The sequence below is a fragment of the Podarcis cretensis genome (assembly GCF_951804945.1).
Source record: "Podarcis cretensis genome assembly, chromosome: 3".
NCBI lineage: Eukaryota > Metazoa > Chordata > Lepidosauria > Squamata > Lacertidae > Podarcis > Podarcis cretensis.
In genome coordinates, this window is record NC_137172.1 from 120,075,074 (window position 1) to 120,088,030 (window position 12,957).

The 12,957-nt window shown below is 42.5% G+C and overlaps 1 protein-coding gene across 3 annotated transcripts in view; it reads right to left on the reverse strand.

Annotated features, from left to right (window-relative positions):
* ACTR2 (actin related protein 2) overlaps nucleotides 1-12,915 on the reverse strand; it is a 27,103-nt gene extending 14,188 nt beyond the window's left edge. The window contains exons 1-3 of one of the 3 annotated variants that reach the window (XM_079969993.1): nucleotides 12,746-12,915; nucleotides 5,674-5,784; nucleotides 693-707 (exon numbers count right to left, since the gene is read on the reverse strand). In XM_079969993.1, the coding sequence (XP_079826119.1) occupies nucleotides 693-707; nucleotides 5,674-5,784; nucleotides 12,746-12,793 (174 nt within the window). In that variant the 5' untranslated portion in view covers nucleotides 12,794-12,915. Of the gene's footprint in view, nucleotides 1-692; nucleotides 711-5,673; nucleotides 5,785-12,745 lie in introns of those variants that run through there. The other 2 variants (XM_079969994.1, XM_079969995.1) reach the window with 2 other exon arrangements.
* Between the last annotated feature and the right edge of the window lie 42 nt (nucleotides 12,916-12,957).

Below are 12,957 nucleotides of genomic sequence, written 5' to 3' on the forward strand. Positions count from 1 at the left end.
TGTATTCAATTTAGAAGAACAAATATTAAATATATGGCAACACAATGACACAGAACATATTAAGGGTAGATTCACACATACAAGCCAGTTAATTTTTCCCTCGAGTATCCCTAGAATGCAGGACTGCATGGGGAATCGTAGGAAAGTTCACGTCATAGACATGATTTCTGCATCTGCACTTTTGGGAACCGCTGTATTAATGAGATTGTAGAAACAGCTCTATGTGCGAACAGTTCACCACCATTTCACACACTGCATTTCCCCATGGGAGTTGCAAGAGGAATCATCAGAAAAAAAGAAATGGCGAGTTTGCATGTGTGAACTGACATTATTGGTTTTAATACTCTCCATATAATATGTCTTGCCTACATAGCAGACAAGATACAAGTAGTTTTCGATGACTCATTTTTGTTATGTCTCAGCAAGTGGTTTCTAACACTGATACTGACCTTCAGATTCCTTGCCTCTACAGGCAGCTGCAATTATTGGGGCATGTCACATCTGCAAGATGTGTACAATAGCTTTAAGGAAGTACTAGCTACTGAATGAAAGCAATGAAGAAAGATTAAAATGGTTATGTATTCAGAACATAAGTGGACAGGACATGAAAATTATAAAGCACCCCAAAAAAAGAGGCTACAAGGTCCCACCAAGCAAAAGAGTGGATGATAGCACAGGGACGCCTCACTTACCATCTTTTTGTTATTCTACTTCAACAGGTCAAGAAAGATGAAGAAAAGGCAGAAGCAAGAGAATCAGAAGAGGCCTAAGTGAAATCTTTTTTTTTCAAATTATTTCAAGTATAAACAACAGAACTAAAGCAGAAAAAACAGATGCACGGACAGGTGGAAATGCTCCAAATTCTGCATACTTCAGGGCAAGTGAGAATAAGTCTACTAAGTTTAAAAAACAGAACAAAGAAACCAAGAACCGAAACAGAAATAGAAACAAGAAGAGCTTATTTCCATGCATGCAATGCCTGATGTTCTGATTTTCATCAATAATGCACTACAAGTATCCTGGTGTGCCCGCAATTTTGCTATGCAGGACGGCATTTGTCATCCCCCAAGAAATGACTATTATCCTTTAACCACTAAAAATATATTGAATAATTAATGTGTTATTCATTTTGACTCAAAATGTGAAGAAATAGGATGAAATATATACATACAACCAGATAAATGTTAAACACTGCATGCTTTAATTCTCTAAGCACATTGCTAATTCGAAAGCAAAGAATAGAATTTTTCACTGTTCTATAATGCAGTAATCGGCATTTCTGTAGACAAGCAAAATTCAAGTACTAGTATAATATCTATACAATGGCTATTTGTCACTAATCTAAGACAAGGAGCCCACAATATCTCATGTCACTAAGGAAAGCCATTAGCTTCAAGTATACTAGATTACTTACTATATTTCAATGTAGAGCCAAGGAGAGCAGATACACCTCCATCTCTGCCAGAAAAAAATCCAGACTGTACCATGCAGCCTACTTTCATCCCCTTAGAGCGAATTTCCTGCTATCAGTGTTTCAGAAGCTTGTTTCTTGGTTGGGAGTTTGGGTTAGGGAAGAAAAGGAGGAACTGCAACTATAGTTTATTACAGTGCAGTTACACAAATCTTTAAACCAGTAGGAGTCAAAGAGACTTTCAAAGGTGTTTGAAATGTAAGAACACTAAGCATTGTGAGAACTTCATCAATAATAGATGGGGTCAAATTTGGGGTGTTTTTTAAAATGTTTTATCATGTTTTGAAAAATCAAATCTTTGGCAAAGTTAAGTCCACTAAGCTGCCCAAAACACTACAATTATTCATTGTTGTTTTTGTTTTTTTTAGGGCTACCCCAATGTGCACATATAGTCCAGGCAGCCCTCAGTATGCTCTAAAGAGGCTAATAGTTTAGTTGGTGGTTTTGCATGCATTGATGCTGCTTCTGCAAAATTTTGACTTCTGTAGCCACTTCACAATCACCCCTCTTTCAGTGCCCTACTTTGCCCATAAAGGTAACTCCAGGTCAGAAACAAAACCATAGCTTAGCATGAATGAGCAGTGTGCCGGTATGTACTGTTCAACTGTGCCTTGCCTGCCTGTGGCAAAAACAAACTATGAAGTTTGGCTAAACCAAGAACAAACCTTGGCTTCAAGTCATGGTTTTTCTGGAAAAAAAACAAACCACAAGTGCTGGTTTCCCTTTAATACTGAGCCCAAAACTCATGGCTTGTTTCTCTCTGAGGTACACAAGCTGAAACCAGTATGATTGATTGTTCATGACAAGCCATAGTTCATTCCTGATTGTAGATTACCATTATGTGTGAAGTGGGCCATTTTCTGAATATCACTTAAATGAAAATTATGTATTTTGATATCAAATTATGCAGCCCCCAATTTCTTCTTTGCTGCGTTGTTGCAATTAGCATCTTGGTTCCAATAAGTATATTCTGGAAACTTCTGTATCATTGTGTATGTTGAAAAGACAGTTTAGAAATCTGATCATGCTCCTTACTGTTTTGTCTATTTATATGCCAGGAAAAACTGAAACGGTGTGGAATGTCTCTATGTGACACCCCACTTTTGCTTTCAGATGAAGAAAATGAGTGCTGCATGACTCAGGAGCCCTCATTCTTAGAACCTGCTTAAGCACAATTTGCTAAAGATAAAGATCTCACAAGGATGCAAATAACCAATGCTCCCTTTAGATGGGGAAAGTTTCAGCCCCAAGCTCACATTCTGTTCAGGTCAATCTTTCAGGGGCAACATGCCACTGGTGGGCAGGGGCCAGAGCAGAGCAATGAATATAAATATTGCCTTCATACAGAAGTCTAGTTTCTACACACTCACACACCTTTGTATTCTCCATCCAAACAAGCAAGAACCATTATTAGAGTTCACAGACTCGTTCCCATCAGGCAAAAAACACCAGAGGAGGATGCAAAGTACGGCTAGGAAGGGGTGTTGCCAAGGGAGACGGGATGTAGGTGGAGAAGAGTAGGATCTTGGGAGAATCCCAAGGATCAGATTGAGAGGTCTGGAGGGGCCCTTTTGGCCCCTGAGCCCAAGGCTCGCACCTCCGCTTTGAAGTTTCAGCTGGTGCCCAATATGTAATGCCAGTGCATTTCATATTTGTGTAGGGCAGCTAAAAATGTGGGCTTGGGCCCAGCACGCCTAGAGCAATCCTCTCCCAAAGCACACTTTCTTTGTAATACCACTCATTAACCAAGTGAAAATCACACAAATGTGGAGGCTGCTCCCATTAGCATGCAAGCCTGGGCATCTATGAGCACTGTGAAACTTATCAAAGATGGATTTTGGTGGCGAGAGCTGGGTTACACCAGGTGAGAAGAGCTATCTCATCCTTCGAGTTTTCTTCAGCCTTGCATGGATGTGTTTTTTAGAGTACAGGAACACATGAATTTGCCTTATAGATGGAACGTTGGCCCATCTAGCTCTGCATTGCCTAGACTGACCGGCAGAAACTTTTCATGGTTTTAGGCAAGGGACAGTCATAGCGCTACCTGGAGATGCTGGGGACTGAACCTGGGTCCTTCTGCAGGCAAACCAGACAATCTGCCACTCAACTACCACCCTTTCCCAAAGGTGAATCATCTTCCCCTTGCCTTCAAGACGACATGAATAACTGAATTGCCTATTGAGTAGAATGAGGTCTTAATCCAAAGCAGTAACAAAGCAGAATCTAGTCAAGTAGGATGGCCATTGTTCTTCTCTTCCTAATGCCTGCTAAGTACAGTGGTGCCCCGCAAGACGAACGCCTCGCAAGACGGAAAACCCGCTAGACGAAAGGGTTTTCCGTTTTGGAGGTGCTTCGCTAAACAAATTTCTCTATGGGGTTGCTTCGCAAGACGAAAAAATCTTGCGAGTTCCCGCGGGTTTTTTTCGCTTTCCCCCCCTTTCCTAAGCCGCTAAGCCGCTTATCAGCTGTTCCGCTGATAAGCCGCCTCTCAGCTGATCGCTAAAAGCCGCTAGACCGCTAATAGCGCTAATCCGCTAAGCCGTCAATGGGCTTGCTTCGCAAGACGAAAAAACCGCTAGACAAAGAGAATCGCGGAACGGATTAATTTCGTCTTGCGAGGCACCACTGTACCTGTGCTATTTGGCTACAGAAAATTCTTGTGGGACCTCTAAAGCTGGCAGTGCTAATATAATGTTTAACTCTTGATAGTATTAAAACTTGTAGTAAAAGCCAAGGTTTCTCTAAAGTCATGCTAGCCAATCACTGTTAGAGTTTGAAAGTAGGTGCAGACTTTGAACATCCTTGGCCCCCTCTGCCCATGCTTGGTGTGTTCTCTTCTTCTAAGCTGTTTATCTGTTTGGGCATCGTGAGGAGGAGAAAGCAGAACTGTTTCTTACACAATCTGAGATGTTGTAAGTTGGCCAGAAAAGAAGAATGAACATGAGCCTAGACAGAATGGAGTAGCAGACGGGAAAACTACACATGATCCTAGACAGTGAAAGGCAAGGAAATGGAACTGCTGTCATATAACGCAAGTTATAACTACTCCACTAAAATGCAGGTGACTGACAGTGCTCCAGTTATATTGCATGAACAAGATTGGACAGAAATCTGTGTGAATTACATGGATACAAGGTGGTACTGCCTGTTTGTAATCACCCCCTTTGCTTTTAAAAAGCTCTGCCCCGCCCCCATGATTTGGTTTTACTAAAACATTCTGAGGCCTGCTTGTCTGATCTCTCCAGTTCCACCATGTTTCCTTGTGGTTATGCCGTTGGTTGAGGAGGGCAATTTGGGCCATAACCTAAGTGAACAAAGCAATACACAACTATCTACTGATATCAACCCATGTTATATCTTAAGCAAATCTTACTTTAGCAAGCTCTCTGCCTGCTACCCTCCACACACTTGATTTAGTCTGATTCCCCTGCTATACCTCAACATAATAAGTGGGGCAATGCCAGGATCCCCAAACAATCATGACTCAAAGGAAAGGCTATTTTAAACTCCAACAGAATGAGTCAATAGGAATAAAGGTCTTCTGTAATGTCACAGAATAAATATTATACCCAGCTTATCTGTTGCGCTGTCAGGGTCAAGAATGGGAAGCAAGAATGTCCTGAAAATTCCCTTCCTGTGAGCAGATTAGGCTGAAGGAAAATGACTGCTCCAAGGTGATCTTTCACGGCTGAATGGGTTTCAGCATGGATTCCCCAATCTTAGTCAGACACAATAACCACTACTGTACAAAATATTGCTATCAGCTCGCTCACTTACAATAGTTTAAAAATCTACAGTGGACGCTCGGGTTGCGAACGTGATCCGTGCAGGATGCACGTTTGCAACCCACAGCGGCGCATCTGCGAACGCGCAGGTTGCGATTCTGCGCTTCTGCGCAAAGCGTGATTTAGCGCTTCTGCACATGTGCGATCACCGAAACCCAGAAGTAACCCGTTCCGGCACTTCCGGGTTTCGGCAGGTCCGTAACCTGAAGAAACTCAACCTGAAGCATCTGTAACCCGAGGTATGACTGTATTTAAATAGCGCCCTCCGTGTATTTTTGTCCATATAGAAGCCACATCTCAATTTCCATTTGTACTGATTTAACGAGATTATCACATAATACATTAGAAGAAGTTATCCAGAAGGGAGAGGTAGCACCCCAAAGTACCATGCAAAGGACTTAAGTTCTTTAATAGTACCTTGATTTCAATGTTTCCCACTTTGGTAGTTGAACGAATAATTGGTCTTCCAACCAAAGCTGGGAAGATGTGTTCTGGAAAATTGGATCCTGCATATCCGCATTTCACAAACTGAAAAATAAAATAAAAATCCTTCAAGTTAATTTGTTGGCGCCCACATACATTCTAATAGCTTGTTGATGCTGTTCTGTTACTTCAACATAAAACTACAACAAGTTAAAGATAGCTGGTCAAATTCCCAAATAAGCATTTATCATTTTAAGTTAAAAATGTTCTCATGAAGGAAATGCTGGAAATCGTGAAAAGACAATTACCGTATTGGCCCGAATATAAGCCACACCTTTAAAATTGGAGGGGAGAAAGAATATTTGGGGGGGGGGAAGCCGCGCTGTGTTGCCGGTGGCCTTTCCCCTTCCTCGCTCTCTCCCTTCCCAACCTTGGGGGAGAGGACAGGGGACTACGTGCAGGGCGGACATCATTTTGCCACACTCCTGGCACTGTTTGCCCTGTGCTGTTTGCATACCATAAGATCGCGAATATAAGCCACACTTTAACTTTTTATGGTCGGAATTTGGGGGGAAAGTGAGGCTTATATTCAGGCCAATACGGTAAAGGAAAAATACACATAGTCCAGTTTCATCTGGTTATGTATATTAAAGTCTGTTTAGAGATTTAGATTTATCCATGGATTCTGCATTTATGCTGATAGAAAACCTCTGAATGCATGAACTGTCAACTATAAAAAAGGGCAATAAATTCTTGCCTGGCTGGATACACTTCAAAAAAACCAATCTAAGCAGTAGGGATTTCCTTAGGTTTGCCCGTATCTATAAGACATAGAGCTGCTGGAATTCTGTTACTTGATGTGACGTACATAAGCACAGTGCACTAAACTCAGCTTCCTGAAAATCCCAGCCATCATTTTTTTAAAAAAAGTTCTGAATATTTTATATGTAAAAAGATGCTTGAAAGTAGTGTAGGCAATGCTTGATGAAATCTTTGAAACTGTTTAATAAGTCCAGTGGTCTGGGTGGCCAAATATAACCCCCCTAATTATTAGCATAATCAGAATGCATGTCCTTGATTTATATAATTTATGCATTTTTTATTTCAATTATTTACACCCCGCCTCAAAGGTGGCTTACAGGAAACACTAAACTACATTTTAAAAATTAAGAATGTTAACAGTAATTTTCTTTTTTAAAAAAAGCAAAAAAAAAAAAAGCAACTAGGATCCTTCCCACAGTTGGTGGTAAACTAGCACTGTGATAGTGAGGGGATAGTCCCACTGGAGCAGACTTTGTGGAGACTTTGCCCGTCTGTTATGGGATAAGGGGCTGCTTGTGCATAGATGGTTGAGTTCTCAACTCATGCAATCAGTTTCTAAAAACTCTCCCAGACCGCGGAGCCATGGGTGCATGGCTACCTCAATCGCTGGCAGTAATCCTCCAGTGGGCGTTTCCGGAATTTACGCCAACATAAGAGTTCCTTCACGGAAACTCTCCTTCTGGATTCTCTGCGTGACAGTTTCCTGCACGGAGTAGGCGTCCCCAGCGGAGGTCCTGAGACTTCTCCGCTGTTCTCACTGGAAGTATCTTGGAGCCCTCCCTCCGACTGAGTTTCTGCAGGAACTCACTCTCTCTCCCTGCTGGTTCCTTCCTCAGCATCCGAGGGTCTCCTAGCCTCCTTGAGCCCTTCCACCACCTGACTCTCCGATGGCAGTTCCCTGACACCCGTCTCTTGGAATTCTTCCCCCAGGACAGATAATGGTGGTTCATCCTGGTTTAGGCTGGGATACTTAGAAATGATTAACCATCATTTCCAGTTTGCACTTAACAGGAAGGTATGGTCAGCTATGGGCTTACTGGTTTGTTTCCCTGCTCATGTGAAGTGAAAGCAATGGGGGCTGCATGCTGGTGCACAGAGCTTCCCATTCAGTGGGAAATTGATTTTTATTTTATTTTACCAGATTTATACGCTGTTTAGTCAAAGCCATTAAGCGGGTTACATAAAATATCCAGATACAATCAAACAGAATTTGTTCTTTAAAAAATCAAAATATTTAAAAGTATTTTTTTAAAAAACACACATAATAAAATACAATTACATATTAAAATACTTGTCAAGTTTGCGTATTTAGGGAGACTTCCCTAAACAAGAATGTTTTTAGCAGCACAACCCTGCAGGGTGTATGATCTCAACACGAGAGTGTCAAAGGATATTTTCAAAAATGCATCGACACACCAAAGCCGTCTATTTATGATTATTTCAAAATGGTTATGAAAATCTATAGACTTTAGAAAAACACAAATATTGCTCTTCGATTGATTGTGAAAGATCTTTCCAGTGTAGGAGATCATTTGGGAACCTGTTTCTCTCCATTGTGCTGCAAAGTGTTTATTTTGCACCATAAATAGCTTTGGATTCGTGTAAAAGCAGCCTATAAGCGTTTTAAATGCATACACCTCATTTGTCGTTGCTCTTCCTCCCCCTCTCTCTAGCTACATAAGCCAATCTTCAGTAAAAGCATTTTAGATACTAGCTTTTATACATGTGTATGCTGCGAAAAAGCATTTAAGTGATATGCTGTTTTGATATAAGGTGTCCTGATGTCTATAGAAAACCAGGGTAAAATTAAATAAAACAAAATAAAGTAACCAGGGAAAGCTTTTAACCTATTATTTAGGTCTCTCTACTATTAAGTTGCCTTGATTTTTTAGTTTAAAGTCTAAGTATCAATAATTTTAATTTTAATTAAGTAAATGAATAAAACTGGCTATTTCAGCTTACTGCAGTGCTGAGCACATTTGCTAACTATTTGCCTCTTCAAAAAGAAATACAGCACTAAACCAGCTAACTTCACAATTGTAAATATAGACATTAACATAACCTTTTTTTTAAAAAAAAAAAAACTCTTTTAGGAAAATCTGCTGGGTTTATCTAGCGTATGCTTTACCATATATAGTTTCTTCTACACGCTGTGTGGTTATGACTGGCTCTCTCACTTCCTGTTAAGTCATCAAGTGGTAATAAATTGCTGTCTATAAATATTGCTTCAAATGGAAAGCACAAATGTTTGAAAAATAGGTCTACTCATTAATATTAAATGGCATTATTCCCATCATAATTTCCTTCATTTAGATAGACTTCCTTCATTTTAGTTCTCCTGATGGAAGAATAAGGTTTTAATGAGAATACCCAAACCTGAAGCATTCTGCCATTAATCCAAAGATACTAAACTGAACACTCAGTTTTGACGTATCCTTGCTGATGGTGCTAACACTGCACAAACTGGAAATATAAACATGTTCCAATTGTTAGTGAATGACTACTTTAGAAGAAAATTCATCTTCTGAAGCTGGCATTTTAGTTAGGCTGAAATCCCATCGGTGTCAACAGGGTGTTTCCTCTAAATGCAAACAGCAGCTTCAGAGAAGGGATTTTAGCAAGACTTAACTTCCTTCTCCATGCCTGCTGAGATCCTGATTATTATCAGCTCCCACCCCCCTCCACTTGCTATGTGAATTTTTTAAAACATACATGTTAAAATTTAAACATGCATTTAACGTCACATCTAACCCTAAGGAAAGCTTGAACTTTTAAAAAATGTTTATTTGAAAAAATAAATTGTGAATGTGTCAAAAGTTAATAAGCCTCCGCAGTTGAAGGCTGTATCCTTCTGAACTCCAGCTAGAAACCATAGAAGGAGGGAGTGCTCTTGCGATCAAATCCTGCTAGTGGATTTCCCACAAGCATCTGGGTGACCACTGTGAGAACACAATGTTGGACTAGAAGGGTCACTGGCCTGATCCAGAGGCCTCTTCTTATGTTCTTAATGAGGATTTACATATGTGTTCAATAAATGTGCATAGGACTTACAGGCTCAGGCTGCAGATAGAAAGCATACAATTTTTCATCAACAAAAAGCAGAAGCAATAACCAAAGTGAAGCTTTGCCTTACATTCCAAAAAATGAATGAGCCCTGTGATACAGAGAAGCCAGATAATCTATTTCAAACACACACATAAAGAATAGTCACAGTAAGCATCAATTTTATAAGGGGCCATTACTCACTTGCAAAGGAAGTCATTACACTTCAGCATATCTTTAAAGTTGTATTTTAAACTCTTGCAACCCTCTGTGGGAGCTTAGGGTGAACGATAGGCTAATAATAATTCCACCCCAAAGCTCAGGCCACTCATCGCTCTGCAGTGAGAAATGCTGTAACAGTGGCACCTTGGTTTATGAACTTAACCCGATCCAGAAGTCCGTTCTTAAACCAAAGCATTCTTAAACCAAGGCGTGCTTTCCCATAGCAGCGGGGGACTCAATTTACAAATGGAACACACTCAACAGGAAGCAAAACATGTTCTTATTCCGAGGCAAAGTTCACAAACCAAAACACCTACTTCCGGGTTTGCAGCGTTCTTAATCCAAGTTGTTCATAAACTAAGCTGTTCTTAAGCAAGGTACCACTGTATTCCCTGCCACAGTACTATCAGCAATAAATCTATACAGGGAGGGAAATGTTTTAATGGCTTGTTAGGGAAGAGTACAAAAAATGATTCTAGCCTCGGGCTGAAAAAAAGGCGGCTAAGTCTTCTAACTTCAATATTCTACTTTTGGTATTCTCAAACTGAAAGACCTTTCGTTAGAGAACATATTTTCAGAGGAGGGAGGAGTCTAGGTACTATTATTAGTACTGCTGATTCTAGGCCATTCAAGGGGGGGGGGGACTGAAACCAGCACTCTGGTGTCTTGTTTGAATGACTATGAAACATGAGGGGTGGGACACTGAAGCAAGCAATACAGTATTTCTATTGTTTTACTTGATCTAGGGGGCCATCTGACCCCCCCCCTTGGCTATGCCCATGTGAGCACAAACTCACCTAAATATAATAATAATTTTATTCTGTATACCCCACCCATCTGACTAGGTTTTCCCAGCCACTCTGGGCTTTTACAGCATATGTAAAAGCATAGTAAAACATCAAACTAAAAAATGGGGAGAGAGTCGCAACAGTGACACACCTAGAGAACAGATATGGGGTGGATAGGCAGGGAGGGGAGAAGTGGCATGCAGCTGTGACAAACTGTTTGAGGGGACAGCCAAATACAAAGAAAGTAACTCAGATGCCAGTAGATGGCAAAATGTTAGAAAAGTGGTAGGAGTGTGTGTGCGATTGAGAGACACTCATCCAACTTCTGTCGGATTGTAATCCAACAGAACTGGAGTAAAAGTGACCATGGGAATGATTCTGTGCCAGCACAGCACGGCATAGTGCTTAGAGTGCTGGACTTGGGTGATGCAGGATGAAATCCCTACCTCACTAAGAAGCCCACCTCGGGCCAATCACTCACACACTCACAGCCTAACCCGCCTCACAGGGTTGTTGTGAGGATAAGATGGGAGAATGTGATGACGCCACCTTTATCTCCTTGGATGGAAGTGTGTGATAGGGATGCAACAATTCAGCAAAAAAGCGAAAGAATTCGTTTAAAGAAAGCGTGACAGTATGAGAGGAAATGCTTAACTTAGGCACATGCGCACCTTCCGCAAGTTAAATGGGAGGAGAAAGAGGAAAGATCATTCTAGCTTCTTCTACCAGCACCTCAAAAGGACTCAAAGGCTTGCAGCTCATTGATGTTTAATAGTTTCTCAATGGTCACACCGACCATTGTCTCCCCACCCCGCCATAAGCTTTAGAGATGTTCTTTTTTTTTTTAATCTGTAAGCCGCCTTGTCAGGGGAAAACTGCAGAGTATATAACTACAGTGGTACCTCGGGTTAAGTACTTAATTCGTACCGGAGGTCCGTTCTTAACCTGAAACTGTTCTTAACCTGAAGCACCACTTTAGCTAATGGGGCCTCCCGCTGCGCCACCGCTGCGCGATTTCTGTTCTCATCCTGAAGCAAAGTTCTTAACCCGGGGCAATATTTCTGGGTTAGCGGAGTCTGTAACCTGAAGCGTCTGTAACCCGAGGTACCACTGTATATAATTAATTTGAAACAAAATAAAATATCCCTTCCAGTAGCACCTTAGAGACCAACTAAGACAGTTATTGGTGTGAGCTTTCGTGGGCACGTATCTGAAGAGGTGTGCATGCACACGGAAGCTCATACCAATAACTAACTTAGTTGGTCTCTAAGGTGCTACTGGAAGGAAATATTTTTTAATTTTATTTATTTTATTTGGACTACGGCAGACCAACACGGCTACCTAAAGGTAAAGGTAAAGGCACCCCTGCCCGTACGGGCCAGTCTTGACAGACTCTGGGGTTGTGCGCCCATCTCACTCAAGAGGCCAGGGGCCAGCGCTGTCCGGAGACACTTCCGGGTCACGTGGCCAGCGTGACATCGCTGCTCTGGCGAGCCAGAGCCGCACACGGAAACGCCGTTTACCTTCCCGCTGGTAAGCGGTCCCTATTTATCTACTTGCACCCGGAGGTGCTTTCGAACTGCTAGGTTGGCAGGCGCTGGGACCGAGCAGCGGGCGCGCACCCCGCCGCAGGGATTCGAACCGCCGACCTTTCGATCGGCAAGCCCTAGGCGCTGAGGCTTTAACCTTTAGCGCCACCTGCGTCCAATGTAACCCGAGGTACCACTGTATATAATTAATTTGAAACAAAATAAAATAAAAAAATAAAATATCCCTTCCAGTAGCACCTTAGAGACCAACTAAGACAGTTATTGGTGTGAGCTTTCGTGGGCACGTATCTGAAGAGGTGTGCATGCACACGGAAGCTCATACCAAGAACTAACTTAGTTGGTCTCTAAGGTGCTGCTGGAAGGAAATATTTTTTAATTTTATTTATTTTATTTGGACTACGGCAGAGCAACACGGCTACCTACCTGTGTATAATTATTTGGCAGGGTGGGCTAGCTAACGCCTTACCTCCCAGACCCCGTACCCACCCGGCCCCAGGCCCCGCTCCCCCACTCGGGTTTCCCCTCCAGGCTCCTGAGGCGAGGTGGGGAAAGGCGGTTGACGTTAGAGCCGCCGGGGGGGGGGGGGGCTCAGTCGCGGCCGCCGCTCCAGGGAGCGAGGCGGCTCCTCCTCCTCCTCCTCACCCCGGTGCCGTTGTCGCAGACGACCACTTTCCTGCCCAGCGTGTCCATGGCTCCTTCTTCGGTGGGGAAAGGGGCCCGAGAGCGAGCGGCTGAAGTGAAGGGTAGCTTCGCCTCCTCCCCGCGACTCCAACCAGGCCTCTCTCTCTTCCCTCACAGGCTGCCCCGGAAGCGAAAGCGGGAGAAGGCGGAAGACGACGGCCGTGACCCCGCCG